This window comes from Acanthopagrus latus, chromosome 3, assembly GCF_904848185.1.
Source record: "Acanthopagrus latus isolate v.2019 chromosome 3, fAcaLat1.1, whole genome shotgun sequence".
NCBI lineage: Eukaryota > Metazoa > Chordata > Actinopteri > Spariformes > Sparidae > Acanthopagrus > Acanthopagrus latus.
This window is the reverse complement of record NC_051041.1, coordinates 5063535-5083121: the sequence shown is the minus strand read 5'-3', so window position 1 is coordinate 5083121 and position 19587 is coordinate 5063535. Positions and strand designations below refer to the sequence as shown.

Here is a 19587-nt window from a genome sequence, read left to right as displayed (position 1 = left end):
AAGATACTCCTTTATCATCTTGAGGACATGAGTGACGTCCAAAAACTGATCGCTCATCAATGTGTTTTGCCTCGATTAACCTGTTATAATTGGAATATACTCTGCAGTGTTTGTTTTAACATTTCAAAGGAATGCAGCTAGTTTGTAATTGATAAATAGTAATGAAACAACAAAGAAACTTATTCATTTGGCAATGTTTAAGATTTTTATTGTTTTGGTTTCAACTTAATCATGATCATAGTTTCCCCTAAAAGGCACAAGCCTTCCTTTCCTGCGGAAACTTTTCCGATGGGTTTTAATCAGCATAAGCCAGTCCTTGAGTAGAGAGCTGTGCCTCAGAGAAGACGGCGCTGGGTGGCAGGGATGAGGAGGGGAGGGGGCAGCCCGCTGCTGCTGAGACACGACACTTTGTTGGACATCCTGCATGAGAATTCATTTCTTCTTGTCAGCCTTCTGTGCAGACTTGGTGACCTTTCCTCCGGAGGCAGCCTTCTTCTCGACAGACTTGATGACGCCGACAGCCACGGTCTGCCTCATGTCACGCACAGCAAAGCGACCTGGGAGGAAGAGACGGACAAGAAGGGAGAGAAACGGAGGAGTTGATGAGGAGCCTGTAGGTGAGTCTGAATGTACGGTGCATATTATACTTAAACTTGCAATAACCATGTATTCTGCTTCAGCGTATCTTTATGAAGTTAATATTGAGTGCACAATGGATACAGAATCAGGAAACCACCTGCATTTAAATCAGTTCCCTTTAAACCTCAATCACTTTACAGTTTTGTCTGCCACCAGGTTGTGGTCACAAGGAAAAAGGAAGTGTAACTGGCGACCTATTTCTTTTATAGACTTGTTTTATAATGTTTAATTAAATGTACCCAGTACTAAAAAATACATAGAAAGTGCAACAGAACAGCATTATGGAGTAATTTTCAGTCCTTATCTTATCAATGACAGTGGTGTAAAATAGCTGACATGAGCTATTCTTACAGATCAATCAACAAACAACAATCTTGTTTTAATCTAGCATTGGCCCTCTTTTTAAATGTTGTCATAGTGAACCTAGAGCAATGCTGTATTTCATCTGGAATGATGTTTCTGTCCACCTGATTTATGTAAGTCAAATACTTTTTGGCTCAGTTTTTGGTCTCCACCACCTCCTTTAGATGATGTGGCTCTTTAGCTGCTAAATGCTCAGGTATGTTAACCAGATAGTTTCCAACTGTGTCTGCCTGTTGTTTAATGTTGGGCAGATAGTTCACAGTGAGTTTATAAGAGCTGTGTGACTCAAAAATTGTTGGCTGCGGATCTTGGGGCCAGAAGGCAATTTTCTGAGAGATGCTAAAAAGCACATTAAGAATGTTTATTTTTGAAAAATATTGATTAGTGCAGCTTTTAAATAGATTCCCTCCACAGCAGACATTTTGATTTTTCAAACCAGGTAAAGCAACTGTCAAAATGTCTTCCATGAACAAGGTAACAAATTCACTCACCCAGTGGGGGGTACTGGGAGAAGCTCTCAACACACATGGGTTTTCCAGGCACCATGGTGATGATGGCGGCGTCTCCGGACTTGAGAGCCTTGGGGTTGTCCTCAAGCTTCTTGCCAGAACGACGGTCAATCTTCTCCTTGAGCTCGCTGAACTTGCAGGCAATGTGAGCAGTGTGGCAATCAAGCACGGGGGCGTAACCCTGGGAGATCTGGCCAGGGTGGTTCAGGATGATGACCTGCAGACAAAGAGACATGATTAGAGGTTACAAATCAGCATGTAAGCATTCTTTGCCCCCTTGTGTCAAATGCTGAAATCTTCACTCGACTAAGTTTCACTGGTCTGAAGTTGATGCAGTAGCTTGAGGGCACAGTAAGGATGTGAATAATGTCTTTTCACTTCAATTCTCCTGAATTGAAGTGAAAAGGAGAATGATGCAATGCTGTTATGCTGTAGAGTTTCAGAAACTTTCTGCTGGCTACGAAACATCACCTGTCATGTCAACCAGCGCTTATATGAAACATGAAAAACTTCCATTATAAGCAGTAGGTGATTTGTGGGGGTACGCCGTCCATTTTGTTAGCAAACTGAACAAAATGAGTCCCCTGTCCTAACCTGCCGTCCCTCAAAATAGTTAGTATGAGTCATATCTGAGATCATAGGGACAGTGGCTATCTTACACGCCAATACTGAAAAAAACACAGATTATGTTCTGAGCAAACATAACCACTCAAATCAGTTATACAGAGTTATTGCATGAATGCAATAATAATGTATAAATTGACTGTGAGGGCTCCAGAAAACCCATTATGTCTTGTGTTTTCTTTATTGATTTCATGTAGAATCATAAGGGGATTAAAAAAAACATATTTTTCCTTATTTTCTCCCCGTTGCTCAGACTCACCTGGGCGGTGAAGTTTTCAGCTGCCATGGGTGGGTCGTTCTTGCTGTCGCCAGTCACGTTTCCACGGCGAATCTCCTTAACGGACACGTTCTTGATGTTGAAGCCAACGTTGTCACCAGGGAGAGCCTCAGTCAGAGACTCGTGGTGCATCTCAACAGACTTCACCTCAGTGGTCAGGTTGGGGGGAGCAAAGGTGACGACCATGCCAGGCTTCAGGATACCAGTCTCAACGCGACCGACGGGCACAGTTCCAATACCTGAGAGGGAACAGGAGGCCAAATATTTCAAGTACGTACTTCAGTAGTAATTACAATAAAATAATCTGGGATTAGGTGACGTTTGATGGATACAGGAGTGGTCTGGTGTGGGCTGCAGTTTGGGAGATATCAGCTGTATATCTGCCTTCTCTTGTGTGTAATTGAGGAAGCACCAAAAAAGTACATTTAAAAAAAATTACAGCAGTGTTTCTTTCCAGAATGTAATTTCTGCCACTTTGAGCAACACAAGCTGAGTCCCATCTATATCCACTATACTGAAGAAAAGGTAGAAATCTCTACAAGCCGATATCTCCAAAACTCAGTAACTCACATCAAAACAATCCACATGGATACACAGAGCCACAGGTAAGTGGAAAAATATGTATTTTTGATTTTTGGGGTGAACTGTCCTTTTAAGTCTTTAATGAAGCTCACAGGGTTCAAAATAAATGTTGTCAGGTTTTGTCTGCAGCCATTTTTTAAAATTTGATCATCTCTGATCTCACAGTGAAATGCTGAAGATGGTCCTGCTACAAATAAAACAACATCAATGGGTTTATACATGTCAGGTGTGGGTGTTAAGGTGTGGTAGAGAATATCGAGTACATTCTTGTAAGCCTTTGATTAGATCGCAGAAGGGTTGTCTGGATTGACTGTCAGTATGTGTCCTTACGCAAATGTCAGCGCCTGAGTCTACAGTATGACGCATCATTTAGGAGTGTCTAATTTCACCACAAGCTGGTGGCACGGTTATCGTTGTAACTCTCAGGACTTCAGGTAGGCAACTCGTCTCTGTGCCTCTTGATTTTGATATTTTGTGACTGTGTTGTGGTCAGTGTTTTGCTTTATTTGGCTATAAACTCAGAAGTAAAAGGGATGCTTGCCAGACAATTGTTCTGTTTTTAAAGGCAAGTTCCAACATCATCTGCGATAGTGAGAGATAGGAGAGACAGAGGGAGTGGCATGCAGCAAAGGGTACAGGCTTGATTCAAACTCACTCGCTTGACAACCGCAGTGAGAACTCGGCCGTAATATGGCAGTTGAACGACACATCTTTACTGTTAATAAATATTCCTTTGGACCTCGCTGCTTGCGTGATAGTTGGCAACTTTGGACTGTGGGTGGAGAACTGCAGTATGTTGGAAACTTATGATACGAGAGAAGAGGAGTGCTTTCTGTTCTGTCAGCGACCGTGTCCGCGATGTTTTAAAACGACTTTTCCCTTTTCGTGATCACGACTAACAAGAGGGCGGCTCATCCTGCATTGTACAGTAAGATATCTCATCAATTTCATTCATTACTTAGAGAGCCATGTTGTGTATTTCATACAGTCTCATCCTTTGATTCAATATTTGCTGATATTATCTATATTAAAAGTTTGGGTGGAAAATTCGTAAACTAGAGAGGGAGTGCTCTTTTTCCTTCCACTGTGAAGAGAGAGAAATCTGTTTGCCTAGACTGATCTGACATGTGAGGAAGATCACAATGACCTTATTCTCAGTTACTTTGTTTATCAAACTGATGTTCTTTTTTTTTACATTGCGCTGTTATGACTTTTATGTTCAGCTGATGGGATTTAATTTACTTGTGTTGTTTCGGAAGCGATACGGAAGTGTTTCTCGGTCCGACTTAGTAACTTTTCCACCGTGAGTTTTACATAAAGAAGTAGGTATATTTTATTTTTTGAAAGGCAGTTAAATGTCTGTTTGTAGGAAGTACTGCTTGTTTTTGCTAACATTATGTTGCCTCCTCTTCTTTGAAGTGACATATTATGACATGACCTGATACTCCTTACCGCCAATTTTGTAGACATCCTGCAGGGGCAGACGCAGGGGCTTGTCAGTGGGGCGGCTGGGTGGCATGATGGAGTCCAGAGCTTCCAGTAGGGTAGTGCCGCTGGCACCGCCCTCCTTACGCTCGATCTTCCAGCCCTTGAACCAGCCCATCTAACATTGAGAATGCAGACAAAGGAAAAGAGGAAAAATTGAAAGCGGTTAGCAAAAGATTAATGACTGGTTTGAGAGGATTATTAAACTTCCAAAAATCCACTGAATTAAATGTGACCACACAACGACTTTGTATGTCACAAGCCCCTTACCTTGTCGCTGGCCTCCAGCATGTTGTCTCCGTGCCATCCAGAGATGGGGACGAAGGCAACAGTGGCGGGGTTGTAGCCGATCTTCTTGATGTAGGTGCTCACTTCCTTGGTGATCTCCTCAAAACGCTTCTGACTGTAAGGGGGCTCAGTGGAGTCCATCTTGTTGACTCCAACGATGAGCTGCTTCACACCCAGAGTGTAGGCCAGCAGGGCGTGTTCACGGGTCTGGCCGTTCTTGGAGATACCAGCCTCGAACTCACCAACACCAGCAGCAACGATCAGCACAGCGCAGTCAGCCTAAAATTAAAATCACAATAGTTCAGATTTGGATATGTTAAAGCGAGACTGAAAATGTGGTTTAACCTCAAGCTTGCCGTGTATAAACACCATCATTTACCTGGGAGGTACCAGTGATCATGTTCTTGATGAAGTCTCTGTGTCCAGGGGCATCAATGATGGTCACGTAGTACTTGCTAGTCTCGAACTTCCACAGAGCGATGTCAATGGTGATACCACGCTCACGCTCGGCCTTCAGTTTGTCCAGCACCCAGGCGTACTTGAAGGAGCCTTTGCCCATCTGTGGAGGTCAAGGCAACAGTAATGAAGCAGGAAATTAAATGAGTAAAAAAGCAGGAAATTAAATGAGTAAAAAGTATTAACCAGCCATCTTAAATGCAAATCTTTAGTGATAAAGTTATGCCTCTATCTAAAGAAAAAACTGGGGAAAACTTATGAGTATGTTAACACCAGAAATATGAAGTGTCACCATCCCCCGTCATTCAAGCAGTTCCTAAGTAGGTGCTCACTCTAAATGTCACGCCGACAGTTACATCATATTTCCCGAAGTAGTTCATAAGGGGGCTCAGTGGGAATATAACACTGAGTTAATCATCTAAGATGACTTTCAGCGCATAACAATATTTTAGATATTTTGTTAAAATTCATAAATTTTAGCCCCTTTTTCCATTTTACAAAGTATGCCAAATATCTCGAGGCATTGGTGTTAAATGAAGGTTTCTGCTGGAATAAAATAAAAGATTAGAGAAATTTCCTGGTTTGGATCATGAAACACTAAAATTAAAGGAGGTAAACAGACCTAAGAATTTTACCATGTTTTAACGCCAATTTAAACACATTTCACTTAATCCATACACAGTATTCAAGTTAAATACTCAGCTGCTACTGCTAAAGGACATTCATCTATATCTTTTAATACTACTGATATGTTTTTGGAAAATATTTAAATAAATTCATTTTAATAAATAATTTACCATATTTCAGTAAGCCTGAATATTTTTCTTATCTCTCAAATGGATTTCTACCTATACTACTAAATGAAGTAACCATTAGCGAGCATGTGGAATATGTATATGTATATATGTATGTAACGCTATTGTCTTGTAGTACCTATATTAACACCTGAATTTAAGCTTTTATGTATATTCATTATTGGGGATAGGCATTTACTCTTAAGTGAAAAGGGTAGTGCACGTTTTTTAACAGTAGATGGCAGATTTTAACAATTTATCAGAGCAGTTACGTCCACCACACCCGGTTCCCCCCTCAATTCTTCAGATGACACAGTCTCTGGATTCACAGTTTTGTGTCCTGTGGGTGGTTTCCATTATTGAAAAGTGCAGTGCAGTGCTGTGGTGTCGCCATGACCAACCTCAGCCGCCTCCTTCTCGAACTTCTCGATGGTTCTCTTGTCGATGCCTCCGCACTTGTAGATCAGGTGGCCGGTGGTGGTGGACTTGCCGGAGTCGACATGGCCAATGACCACGATGTTGATGTGGACCTTTTCCTTCCCCATTTCGAATTACTGGTTATAAACAACATGGGGAGTCATGTTGACCGTATAAATTCATATTTCAGGTTATAAACTGTCTCCACTGCGGGCTGAAGCTCAGCGGGACCACCATTAGGGTTATAATGACTCAGCTGTATATAATCGATAGCTAACGTTAAGTAGCTTCATCAGATTATAAACACGATATGGGGTAGTTATGCGCACTTAAAATTAAATCTGTCGTGTTTATTCTGAACACACTTTAATCGGAAATAGGCTGACATGTTCACCATGAATATCTTTATCATGTCTCAACCTTGTCGCAACTGCGGCACAAGCCGTTAGCTAACCGTTAGTTACCAAACCGTTAGTTAACACAAAATCGCGTTCAGAATGTCGCAGTGTGGTGCAAAGGCGTCTCATTTAAACAAGAGACGCAATAAAGAAGCAAAAAAAAGACTTTTTTCCACCCAAAGTCATTTTCGGTGCTCGTTCACGCCACCGGAAAGGCGACACTCACTGCTGGTGAGTCACGCGCCATGTGCTAGAAGCCGGCCTCCATGTTGCGCCGTGTGCGCAGAGCCGCCATGTTACCAACTGATGCAAGCGCGCGCACATACACTGTACACCCAGCACTGGGGTGGAAGCATGCGCGTTCACGAGCATAGAAAGGACTACCATGACTGGCAAAAGAATAATCTGACTCCTTTTTTTGTGCAGTATTAAGACCATAGTCTGATTGTTGAATTTCTGCTTCTTTTTCATCAGTATGTTGAGCCTCGGTGAATCAGCAGAACAGATCACGACATGCCCTACAAAAACCTGGATAAGAGATTGAGGTGAGCCAGCATGTTTACCCATTATATTATCAATAACGTATTCTAAAAGACAGCCAGGCAGCATCTGATGTTTGTAGTCTAGATTCAGGCAGTGATTTTCTGACTCAAGCCAATATATGCAGATTCTATTCCCTGCCCTGGATAATACCGCAGCCTCTTTCGCCCCCCCAACATGCATTTTAGCTGGAAAGACGAGACACTGAGCTTTTAAAAAGATGACATTTTACGTACCTGTGCCCAGCAATAAACAAGACGTCCCCTGATTAGAGCGAAGGGAAAAAAGGACAGAATGTGATGTGTCCAGAGTTTTTATACAGAACCAGAGGAGAGGGAGGGCTGTGCATGCTCTTGTTGCTGTCAGACTAAAATAAGAGGGTGCTATTGGCTGGGGTGGCATAACTGCTGTCAAGGCGATTGGCTGAGAAGTGCATCACGGCACACAGATAGCATGGTCAAAAACAGCTGCATCACAGCATAAGCTCGCCTGTGACAGCAAAGAACTAAAGCAACTGCAGCACTAAAAAAGGAGTAAGACGAGCCAATTTCAATTTTTTCAAAGACATTTATTTTATTAGTTACCAGCAGCTTTCTTTCCAATTAATGTGGCATTTTAACATCAAGATACAGTTCTAAACCATTTCCAACTTAAAACTTAACTGAGAAGAAGCACTGTCGTGTGATTCAGGTAAGTGACAATGCCACGTAGTTCTTTTTTCCTGCGAAAACTTTTGCGATGGGTTTTAATCAGCATAAGCCAGTCCTTGAGTACAGAACTCTGCCTCAGAGAAGATGATCCAGGATGGGGGTAAGGGGTGGCCCGCTGCTGCCGGCACACTTCTTGTTGCTGGATGTCCTGCACGACCATTCATTTCTTCTTCTGGGCCTTCTCTGCAGCCTTGGTTGTCTTTCCAGACACTTCCTTGAACTCAACAGCCTTGATGACACCGACAGCCACCGTCTGCCTCATGTCACGCACAGCGAAACGACCTAGGAATAGAACAGGGGAGCAGTTAGTCAGTGCGCTTCATTTCACTGCACAAACAAAGCATTTAAATGGATAATGGAGTTAAGACTAAACATACCAAGGGGAGGGTAGCTGGAGAAGGGCTCCACAACCATGGGCTTCTGTGGGTGCAGTTTGACAATGGCGGCATCACCAGACTTGACAAACTTGGGAGCATCCTCAAGCTTCTTGCCAGAACGACGGTCGATCTTCTCGATGAGCTCGGTGAACTTGCAGGCAATGTGAGCTGTGTGGCAATCCAGCACAGGTGCGTAGCCAGCATTGATCTGGCCAGGGTGGTTCAGGATGATGACCTGTGGACAAATTCTTGAAGTTAGACCTCTTGCAGCTTGACCCAAGACTGGAAACCAAGTTCTTTTAACCCCTTTTCAAGCCTTTCAAAATTCACAATACACACCTGAGCGTTGAAGTTGTCAGCTCCCTTGGGTGGGTCGCTCTTGCTGTCACCAGCGACGTATCCACGACGGATTTCCTTGACAGACACGTTCTTGATGTTGAAGCCAACGTTGTCACCAGGGACAGCCTCGGGCAGAGACTCGTGGTGCATCTCCACAGACTTGACCTCAGTGGTCAGCTGGGGGGGAGCGAAGGTGACAACCATACCGGGCTTCAGGACACCAGTCTCAACACGACCGACGGGGACAGTTCCAATACCTGAGAAGAACAATGAGTTCAATAGAGAAACTAGTGCCTTTGAAGGATTTGAATTGGTAACATTATCTTGTTATCAAGCATTAACACATTCTTACCGCCGATTTTGTAGACGTCCTGCAGGGGCAGACGGAGGGGCTTGTCGGTGGGGCGACTGGGGGGCACGATGGCATCAAGAGCCTCCAGCAGTGTGGTTCCGCTAGCATTGCCCTCCTTGCGCTCAACCTTCCATCCCTTGAACCAGCCCATCTAAAGAGTGGTTTTAAAGAGGAGAGAAGTCAGTCCATGTTCCCACTCAGGTTCAATTCAAAACTTTGTCTTGGGTGGAAGTTGAAGTTGTCCTTACCTTTTCGCTGGTCTCCAGCATGTTGTCGCCGTGCCATCCAGAGATGGGGACGAAGGCAACAGAGGCGGGGTTGTAGCCAATCTTCTTGATGTAGGTGCTCACTTCCTTGGTGATTTCCTCAAAACGGGCCTGGCTGTAAGGGGGCTCAGTGGAGTCCATCTTGTTGACTCCAACGATGAGCTGCTTCACACCAAGGGTGAAGGCCAGCAGGGCGTGCTCACGGGTCTGGCCGTTCTTGGAGATACCAGCCTCGAACTCACCAACACCAGCAGCAACGATCAGCACAGCGCAGTCAGCCTAAAATTAAAAAAGCACATTCAGAGAGAGTTGAGATTTAAATACATTAAAGTGAAATGAAAATGGCAAAGTTTAACCTTGAGCTTGCCGTGTATAAACACCATCATTTACCTGGGAGGTACCAGTGATCATGTTCTTGATGAAGTCTCTGTGTCCAGGGGCATCAATGATGGTCACGTAGTACTTGCTAGTCTCGAACTTCCACAGAGCGATGTCAATGGTGATACCACGCTCACGCTCGGCCTTCAGTTTGTCCAGCACCCAGGCGTACTTGAAGGAGCCCTTGCCCATCTGTAGAGGGATCAGAAAATGTTTTATCTGTATTTGATTTTCCTGATTTAGATATTAAACATTTTTTTTGTGCTGGTAAAGAACACAGACCACTAATTTGTCAAGGCATGTGTTGTGTTAAGCAGCCATGTTTGGATTACACAAGCAGAGTCAATTAAAGAGTCAATACATCCATTAAGACCACTTCCATTATATAATTTTAATTAACTTAACACATAACTCAATCATGCCAGTAACCTTTTACATTCCATTAGATACATTTATAATGTGATCGTGTGTAAAGTTTATGTAACATTTCTTTGTAGCACAGCCTGAGGCCTCCGCTCGGTTTTAGTGCACAGTCACTATAAGCGCTGCTCACGTTAAGCCCCACCCCGCGTGCGCGCACACAGTCGCTACATTCTCGTGCCGGGCAGCGGGGCTCAGAGTGGGCATGCTGACGCCGCCATCTTGGCTCTTGAATGCAACTGTTGTAAAAGATTAGATAAAATAGCGGCTCACCTCAGCGGCCTCCTTCTCGAACTTCTCGATGGTTCTCTTGTCGATTCCTCCGCATTTGTAGATCAGATGACCGGTGGAGGTGGACTTGCCGGAGTCGACATGGCCAATGACCACGATGTTGATGTGGATCTTTTCCTTTCCCATTGTTGTAGTTTCTGTCACGAATTAAAAACAAAAAAAAAGATACATCGGTTAGCTTTCATTTTTAAGCCCACCATTTTGTATTAGCCTTGTTAAAATGTCCTCAGGGTGCTTACAATAGGAATGAACCGTTAGTTGAACCGTGGCATTTCGGGCCTGCCTCAACTTGAAAGCCAAGCTAGCATTAACATCATGAGGTAATGTCGACATGTGCTCAAAATGGCGAACAAAACTAGTATTTAACATTGTCGAAATTAGTTAAAAGTCTCCTTCGTTGCTGAATAACGGTTAGAGATTTGAGCCGCGAACAGGCGGTGGCTGCTAGGCCTCGCTCGGCCACAGGCCAGGCGAGACACGTGTTACTCCATGGGCCACGTCGGATAAAGTTACAAAGATCGCCAAATATTCAGAAGCCATTTCGTCCAGACTCCCGACACCTGTCACTGGATAGTATGTACAGTTGTTTCATGGAGGAGGAGGAAGAAATGCCCCTCCAGCATCCTCACATCTCGGCTTACTTCGTATCCTCTTTGTTCCTTTTCCCCCCACATTCTCTCCTCCCTCGCTCTCGTCTTTTTGTTCAAAGTTCAAATCAAACCTCAGCAACACTTTTTGATGGAAAAAAAGGCACGTGAAAGCTAATGTTAACATTAACGTTTCTATGGGTAATTCCTCTCTTTTTTTAAAAAAAATCCACAGGTCTGTGTGTGAAGTTACATAACCGAAAAGGCAAAGTTTTGGCTGAAAAACGGAGCTAATAACCGGAGAAGGACTTCTCACTAAATCTTCTTAATCGCCACAGAGAGTTACAGGCCTGCGTCCTTTGCTCGCTTTCCACCATATGAATCAAAGCTGAACTTACCGGTGTTTCTGGGTTTTCACGGCCAAAGCTGCTGCCCCTAGCCAGGTAACAGAAAGAGGAAGAGTAGGGGTGGACCGAGAGGTTTTATACTAAATGGGAGGCGGCCTGACTTCCCGTCGCCCTCCCCGGTGCAGACCCGCAAATCACACACATTCCTGCGAAAAACGTCAGCACGCTGCCGGATGAACCGCCTGAAACATACATGTATGTTGTCGCACCGGGGGGGTGGATTTGTCTATAATTGTTGAACTAGCCACAAAAGAGAGACACCATAATGAAAGACAATGAGGATGAGCCAGGGTGTGAGGCACAGAACTGTGTTGATGTTGGACGGTTTAACCGTTATTTCGTTCTGTGTAGGTTCTGACACGACTTCCTGTGAGATCAGCTGCGCGAGAGAAACGCACCGTTGTGTTTGGAAGTTGTTGTGACTTCCTGGTGTGACATTTTCAGCTGTTCAACTATAAATACATCATGGCAGGTAGAGAGATTAGGATAAACACCAGCAAGTCAGACAAAATATAGTTATAAAATGGAAAATATTGGAAAAAAAAGTTTTTTTTTTCATAAGAGCAGATGCACCTTCATGCAGTTAGTTCTATACAGACATAATGTGGAGGCAGGGTGTGTTATGGAACGCTGAAAAATACATGCAAAACACACACAATGAGACAAAATATGTCATCATGCAACACAAGAAGACTAATTTGGGGTTTGTTTATGTATTATTCACTCTTTTTATGTTTGGTAATGATGATTCTCTGCACATTTTCTAATTAAAGGTGCACTACGTAGTTATGGAGGAGACATTTAATCAATTTATGTATAAACAATCTTAATAAAGAGTTTTCCTTGCCACCTTTCTGACCTCAGGACCTCATTTTCCCCGGAGAACAGCTAGTTTATTCACTTACTGAAAATATAAACATTTCTGAGTTTGTATTAAGATGTTATTATCGTTGTAAATATTAAAACCGCACTTATAAATTGTGAATTTCTTCTTCCTTCTTTCTTCCCTTAGTTTAAAAAGATTCTGACATAATCACCATTTAAATGACATTATTTACATACACTCAAGACCCAAGCAGCTCAGCACAAAGAAGCCCCCCTCGGGCCTCCTCCCAGTCCCTCACCCACTGGTAATACTGGAACGACTCATCATCTTGACAAGATTATCTAAATCTGAGAGAGATTTGCATTCAAACAGGGAGCCCAGACTCTGAAAGGATGAACTCACACTGTGTTCGAGACACCTTATCAGCTGGTCGTTTGCATTGAGAACAGGCGGGTTAAACATGATGTCGTCAGGGTGAAGCGAAGTGTATCTTTAATTTGACTGATTAATAAGCAAAAAAATCAGCATGTGATAGTTACAAGAAAGGCCTGTTTTGTCACTGGGATGCTACTTGCAGGTCAGGAGGTCAGAATCTGTCTCTTCTTCCATCACTGTGGCACGCTGCCCAGTATAGAGGCAGCCGGCATCCTCACACACAATTATATATACACAGACACACACACACACACACACACACACACACACACACTAACTACTCGCTCTGCTTTCACTCCAGTTCAGGTAACAGCTACTTGGGCTTGGCAGCTGCTGCCTTCACTCAGCGGAGGGCAGAGCGACCACGAGGGGGGAAGTGGAGCGACGGGCCGAGATGAGGGCAGCGAGCGAGGGAGGGAGGCGATAAGACGACTGGGGGTCAGGAAGAGAGCGACAACTTGCTTTAAGTGTCCTAAAAAGTGACGGTTAAATGAGCAGAGGGGTGATTTTCTCTGCTGGCGTCTTAAGGGAACATTCAAGTTGTTAAAAAGCACTTGTAAGCAGACAACTTGTCAAAGCTACTTATTCATTGTTTAACTATTTAAGAGAAATTCCTCCTAAAATCCAACACACAGACTTCTTCTGCTGGCAGATATAACTCACTAAGTTCATGCTTGATTTGAAACTGTGTTTGGTCCATCAATAAGTGATATAAATCATATTGTTCTTTTAGATTTCTATGTTTTTACATCATAAGAAGTGCAACATTTTGTGCTCAATTCGGCTCTGAGGTGACTCAGGTGTGTGTCATTTCATAAAAAGACTTTGAGGATAAAAGTGAAAACTTTTAATGCAGTGACATTACTTGGATAAGAGCCAATTGGGCCTGAATTCTGTCCTTTTTCTAGTGTAAAATATAAATTGAAACCCTCAATAAATCTATCTTGATTGAATTACATACTGAAGAAGTATAAAATAGGTGTGTGGTTAAAAAGTAAAGAAAGAAAACAGGTTTTCGGTTTTGTCGTCTGTTTAATGTGACGCTGGACAAAAGTTGCTGAACCAAAACATAGCAGATTTTGATCTTGGTTTACTATGTGTACAAAGGTACAATAATGTTAAATGTTGAAAAGAAACATTTCTCAAATAAATATTTTCAATTTTGATGTTACAGCAAAACCTAAGCAGATTTCCTGGCTTTTAATTCTAGTCTGAAAAATGATGAAACACATTATCAGAGAATATTAGCCACCCAAAACACATTATCAGTAAAAAAAATCTCCTCTGCTTCACAGGCAGTGGCTGGTTGTGCAAGATTCTACAGTTACAGCTCTTTGTCCCTCCACCTTTGCCTGAAGGCGATACGTCTGGCGTTGGATGTGTTAACCATAGCCTCAAGGCCTGAGTTTGAATGACAGCTTTAATTCACCTATTGATGTGGATTTTTTCATCACTGTCTGTGTCTTTCCATTCTTGTATTGTTGTAGCAGGTAAAGTGCTGTAAATGCTGGTTGCCAAACACCACAGCTGCCAGTGGCGGACTCCCAGTGTTTGAGTGGCGGGGGTGAAAAAAAACACAAAATGGCACCAGCTGCATGAGGAGATGAGGAGCGTGTAGTATGAGAGGTGATTATTTGGATATTTACCTGCACTACAGGTCGAGTGCCTCGCTCTCGTCCATCATCTCCTCCAACATGGTTCTGATCAACCTGCATCTTTATTCTTCCCTATTTTCACATTTTAAAGTGGTTGGCAACTTAGCGTTAAGGTGCGTTATTGCCACAACATTATCATATGTGTATTGCCTACTCAAAGTTTCTCTCATCTCACGTACACTTAAAGTCTGGGCCCGGCCATGTGCCCAGGCAGTGGCCCAGTCACAGCTCGGCTCATAAAGAAGCATCCGCTAATGATCTGATGGCTGAACAGAGCAAAGTACAACAGCTGTGCTCTTATTTCAGGCACTAAACTAGCGGCGAGAGTGTGTGTGTGTGTGTGTGTGTGTGTGTGTGTGTGTCGGTGCCAGCGTGTGTGTGTATGTGTGTGAAAGGGAGAATGTGATTCAACAGCCCGACTGGCAGCACGTCAGCGATGAGTCATCTGGTATGTGTGGTGGTTATAGCAACAGGAGAGATCTGAACATTTTAACCACGGACTGAGGAGAACCTGCTGTCTGTTTGTACAGACAGTAGACATTTTGATTTCCTGTCTTTAATTGCCAGGAGAAATGTTCATTGATTCATAGCCAATTAATTTTTAACCACCTGGTTTATTGAATGCACTCGTAATAGCCATGTACCTCAGAGGATCAGCTTAGTGCACTGTTCTCTCAGACAGACGCATGTTAAAACTCTTTTAAAGCTCCATTTGATTGGATTCTTCTTTAAACATTAAATCCATCGAATCTTTTGGATTATTCAAATTATCCTTTAATGTCATGACAGTCATTTTGTTATGATTCATTATTTGTCAGGTTTGGTTTTGCCTTTTCTCTATGAACCACCAATAATTGATAAATGTTTGTTGTTTACAATTTGTTCTTCTTCAGCCACAAGAGGACTGAGGTCGGCCGCTGGTGTTGGACGGTGAGGCCTGAGGATCCTGTTCATCCCAGGGGCGTCGGACAGGCTCAAGATCAGGGAAGTGTCTCGCAATGTTCAAGAAAATGAAAAAACAAGCTAATGAACCAATTCATTAACTAATTAACCAACCAACCAGCTAACAAATTAACCTACCCACAAACCAGTCAACCAACTAATGAACCAACCAACAAACAGACAGGGGTGAAAACAAAACCTCCTTGGCTGAGGTGATTAAAGTCACATATTGTCATAATGCCAGTATAATACTACTCACAATGTGTGCGTTACAATTATAGGTACAATGATCCATCACGTGCAGTGAATATAGAATTTATTGTCCATACTATCTTATTTTTTCCATTTCATTGTCTTGCTTTATCTGATTCTGTAACTGCTGTAACCATTGAATTTCTCAGGTGCTGGAGACCAATAAAGGTTGATCTTATAAAACCACAGCTGTCTTGCTTTTTTTGTCAACAAAACTGATATTTCAACCTGTCAGCATTTAAGTACAGCTTGAAGAGGAGAAATCACTCTCTGCTAAAACTACTCATGGGAACCACTCATGAGATAGATACATAGATAGACAGATAGATAGATAGATAGATAGATAGATAGATCATCATCATTTTAGTCCAGGTACTTTTCAGCGTTGTCTTCATTTTCCAACTGTGAGAAACGTGACTTGGTGTCTGTGTGGGTGCAGAGAAAAAAAAAAAAAAGGCACTGACTGGTTCTGATCGGTGCCAACATTCACAAAATCCCACAGCACTGGCATTCATGAGCATGCAGGCAGAGTTTAGGGTAAGACACTCTAAATAGCAAAGTCAGCACAGCACGCTGTATGCAATTATAATCACAACCCAGGGGAACAGTTCATGCAAATAAGGAGCATTTGCACCACACAGCCACGTCCAGCTCACACTTGCAAACAACCCTTTCGTCTGCATTTGTTTCACACCCGCAGTGTTGAGGAGTGTTTATCACGCATATCAGAGCCTCCAGGCTGCAGAGCCGCTCCGTTAAATGTTTGGCTTCTACATTTGTGGCTGCAGAAAATTTCACACACATCTGGCACTGATTGCACCCTGAGGCTAGTATACAAGGGGAGGACGACTATTTGATGAACCTGTGAGCATTAAAGCCGGTTCATCTTTACTGCATGTTTAAAATGTCATTGAAAAACACATTTATTTATTTTTAGATTTTTATTTTAAAAACAAATGCATCCTGTGCTTCAAATAAAGGTAGAGAGGTGTCTGGTCAAGTAACATGTGATGCATTACAAACCATTTGACACATGGATTTAATCACTCTTCAAAATCAGACTGCTCTGTTCTCAGATGTTTTTTACTTTAACAGGTTTGTGGCCAACCTGTGGCAAAAAAAAAAAAAAGGATATGAACAGGACTTCAATTTAAGAAATACTTACAGGCTGTTGTTTATATATTCATCAGTGTATTATAAATACTTACCAGGAAGCCAAATAATCAATAATCCTGTCTCAGCAATGCTCTCTTGAGACTATTGCTCATTACCTTGAGATTATTTCTTAAAAGTTCTGCCTTGAATAGTCATACATTTCTGACGTTGGAGATACGTAAGGGACTAGGTTATGGAATTGAACAGAAACTAAAGAGGACAGAAGTGTAAAAATAGTGAGACAAATGGCTGAGCTATGTTTTATTGAAAGAAAGGTTCATAAAGGAACATGCTACTGCTGTTTTATGAGGAATGACATACTGCAGGGGGTGAATGAATCCTCTATGTGCAGAATAAAGGCTCTGCATATTGTATGCATGGCGTTCTTTAGTTTTAATAATGTATTCTGCAAGCATGGAGTGTGTATTTGCTCCTGCAGGACAGTCACATAACAGCACTGTCATCAAACATTCATTGGCAAGAGTGAGTCACACAATGCCAACATGACCTAATGCTAGCTAGCTTCCACAGAATCACTGATTTAACTTAGAAATGAGGCTTGTTTGAGTTTTAAAAATACTTTGACGTCAGTCTGCTGTTTTATAGTCGCCAAAGGCCGAGTATGGTGCAAACATTCACACAATAAACGTGAAATTTGGCTGGTGAAGCAGCGAGCTAAAGGTTCACATGCTAATCAAAGCTCTAACGTAAGCTAGCTAGCTGTTGTACAAATCCGTTGGTTTGGCTGCAACTATCCAAATAAACCCTCCGTTAAAACAAGAAAATACTTTAAGTTAAAATTAAACAATATTAAGATAAGTAATTTAAATAAGACAGAGTGGATTTTCCGTGGATTATAGAACCAGCGAGTGGAATTAAATACTAGGAGGACATGTGAGTATCAAGGAAGGGGAAGGTAAATCCTGTTACACCGGACGGAGTTCATCGTGAACTTCCGGGTCATGCGTCAAAAAAATCTGATGCAAGCTTCAACACCAACCTGGCAACAAGAGCTACACCCTGTTAGCCAACTGTGAGGCATGTGTCACTGTTGAGTTAGATGATTTCAAACAGGACACACGTCTCTGGTCCACTTATGTAACTACAATGAGGGAAATAAAGTAGTAAACTAATTAATAATTAAGCCCACACATGAGTACAAACACAAGTCTATACCTACTTTATGTTTCTGTGGATTAAGGACTACCCAGCTTTCTGTATGAAATATTTCTCTGTGGTTTATTCATTTATAAATTTATAGGGATACATATGCAATGCTAAATATGCTTATAGTGTTAATTCTATACACTAAATATAGATAAATCGTCTCAAGTGTTTAAAAGTTTGACTGAAATAAGTGTTTCTTCTGAAAGTGTCCCCTACTAACATGCAAGACCATGTTGAAATGTTATCCAAAATGTTTAGTGTGTCTTTATTTTCTACTTCTTAAAATGTTATTTTGCTTTTTCCATTCTGACAACCATGAGATCACTGCTTTTATTTAGTTTCTTGTGCCATCCAGTGGCTGCAGGGAGGAATTTATTGCCTGTACACAGCCAAAGACCTGGTGGAAGGACAGCTTTCAAATATTTTGCCCCATTTATCTGGAGTAATTTACAGGATCGACTCCAACTTCACACATCAGCATCAACAAGGCATTTCAGAAACGTTGGTGAAAGGTTTTATTGACTTTGGGTTTACATAACATGGCTGTATTTATTATTCTTTTTATACACACGGCAACGGCAGAATTAATTTGTTAATTATGCAGCTATTTTGTCAGGCTCGTCATTATAAATGTTTTTCAACACATGTATTTACAGAATATGTATTTATATGTATTTATATCGTACTATCACATCTTTTTATTACTACATTTCAGCACTCAAAAAACTAAAACTTTTACTTTATGTATTTCAGTAACACATACAATGTCCATGTACATAAGTTCTGCATGAAGTATATCATTTAATGCAAAGTATAGCTATCATGCTGAGTCGACGTGAATACATTTTTTATTACACATATAATGCATTACTTTACTTTTATGTATATTACTTGAAAAATGTAATGAAGATAATGTCATTAGCATTAACATCGTCCTTATTACTTCCTGATCTTGATCCATATGTAACTTCCTGATTGAATGAGGTATATATAGTTGCCCTTTGATGGGGTATTTATAGCTGACGGTGCCCAAAATCCAGTGAAAAAGCAGATAAAGCCGGGTCCGGTGGAATCGACTCAGACCAGACGGAGTGTTTACTCAGAGAAATTTACACAACCTCTGCAGACGGAGTAAACACAGCGCTGCCCTCCAGGAGGAAATACAATGTTGTGACAGTCAGCAAAAACAAAACAGACGTCGACACTGAGGACTTCTCTCAGAAGTGTTTTACCAGAGATGTCTGAAGCAGAACTTTATGTTTTTAGAGTCAATTTGGTAAGTTTTTTGGTCAAAAACTTACCAAATTTCATCATCATAAAATTACGAAGGCAAACTGTTAAACACTGATATGAAACATGAAGGCGTATGTGTGATTTTAGGGTTTGTGTGGTTGAGCTGGAGGGATGAGGACTCAGGTTAGTGCTGCTCTCATTAATACTGCTGCATTTTCTCAGCCATGATGGGACACTTCGAATCTGCAGCATTCGAAAAAAGATACAAAACACTGAACAATGTTTGTGCCACCTTAAGAGGCTGCAGCAAGCAGATATCCCCTCCACATGATTAGTACAGTCACATTCAGAAATATTTACATGAAGGTTTTTGCCTCTTTGTCTAACTTTGCTTCCTGTAGTTGACAATAAGATTGCAACAAT

General features: G+C 42.0%; 2 protein-coding genes and 1 long non-coding RNA gene across 3 annotated transcripts; 1 reads left to right on the top strand and 2 right to left on the bottom strand.

The window, feature by feature from the left end:
- Positions 1-182: 182 nt before the first annotated feature.
- Positions 183-7753, bottom strand: LOC119016625 (elongation factor 1-alpha). The gene is made up of 8 exons (XM_037092651.1): positions 7609-7753; positions 6419-6571; positions 5147-5326; positions 4750-5046; positions 4447-4597; positions 2395-2651; positions 1494-1728; positions 183-557 (listed from the first exon to the last, which is right to left on the bottom strand). Exons 2-8 carry the CDS (start codon positions 6560-6562, stop codon positions 433-435), a joined length of 1389 nt encoding a protein of 462 aa, XP_036948546.1. The 5' UTR covers positions 6563-6571; positions 7609-7753; the 3' UTR covers positions 183-432.
- LOC119016627 lies at positions 2659-15795 on the top strand. The gene is made up of 4 exons (XR_005074213.1): positions 2659-3922; positions 7307-7377; positions 14248-14386; positions 15309-15795. It is a non-coding gene; the product is annotated as an uncharacterized LOC119016627 (long non-coding RNA).
- Positions 7920-11649, bottom strand: LOC119016626 (elongation factor 1-alpha). The gene is made up of 8 exons (XM_037092652.1): positions 11491-11649; positions 10488-10642; positions 9807-9986; positions 9399-9695; positions 9151-9301; positions 8799-9055; positions 8460-8694; positions 7920-8364 (listed from the first exon to the last, which is right to left on the bottom strand). The coding sequence occupies exons 2-8, from the start codon at positions 10629-10631 to the stop codon at positions 8243-8245; spliced, it is 1386 nt and encodes a 461-aa protein (XP_036948547.1). The 5' UTR covers positions 10632-10642; positions 11491-11649; the 3' UTR covers positions 7920-8242.
- Positions 15796-19587: the final 3792 nt, after the last annotated feature.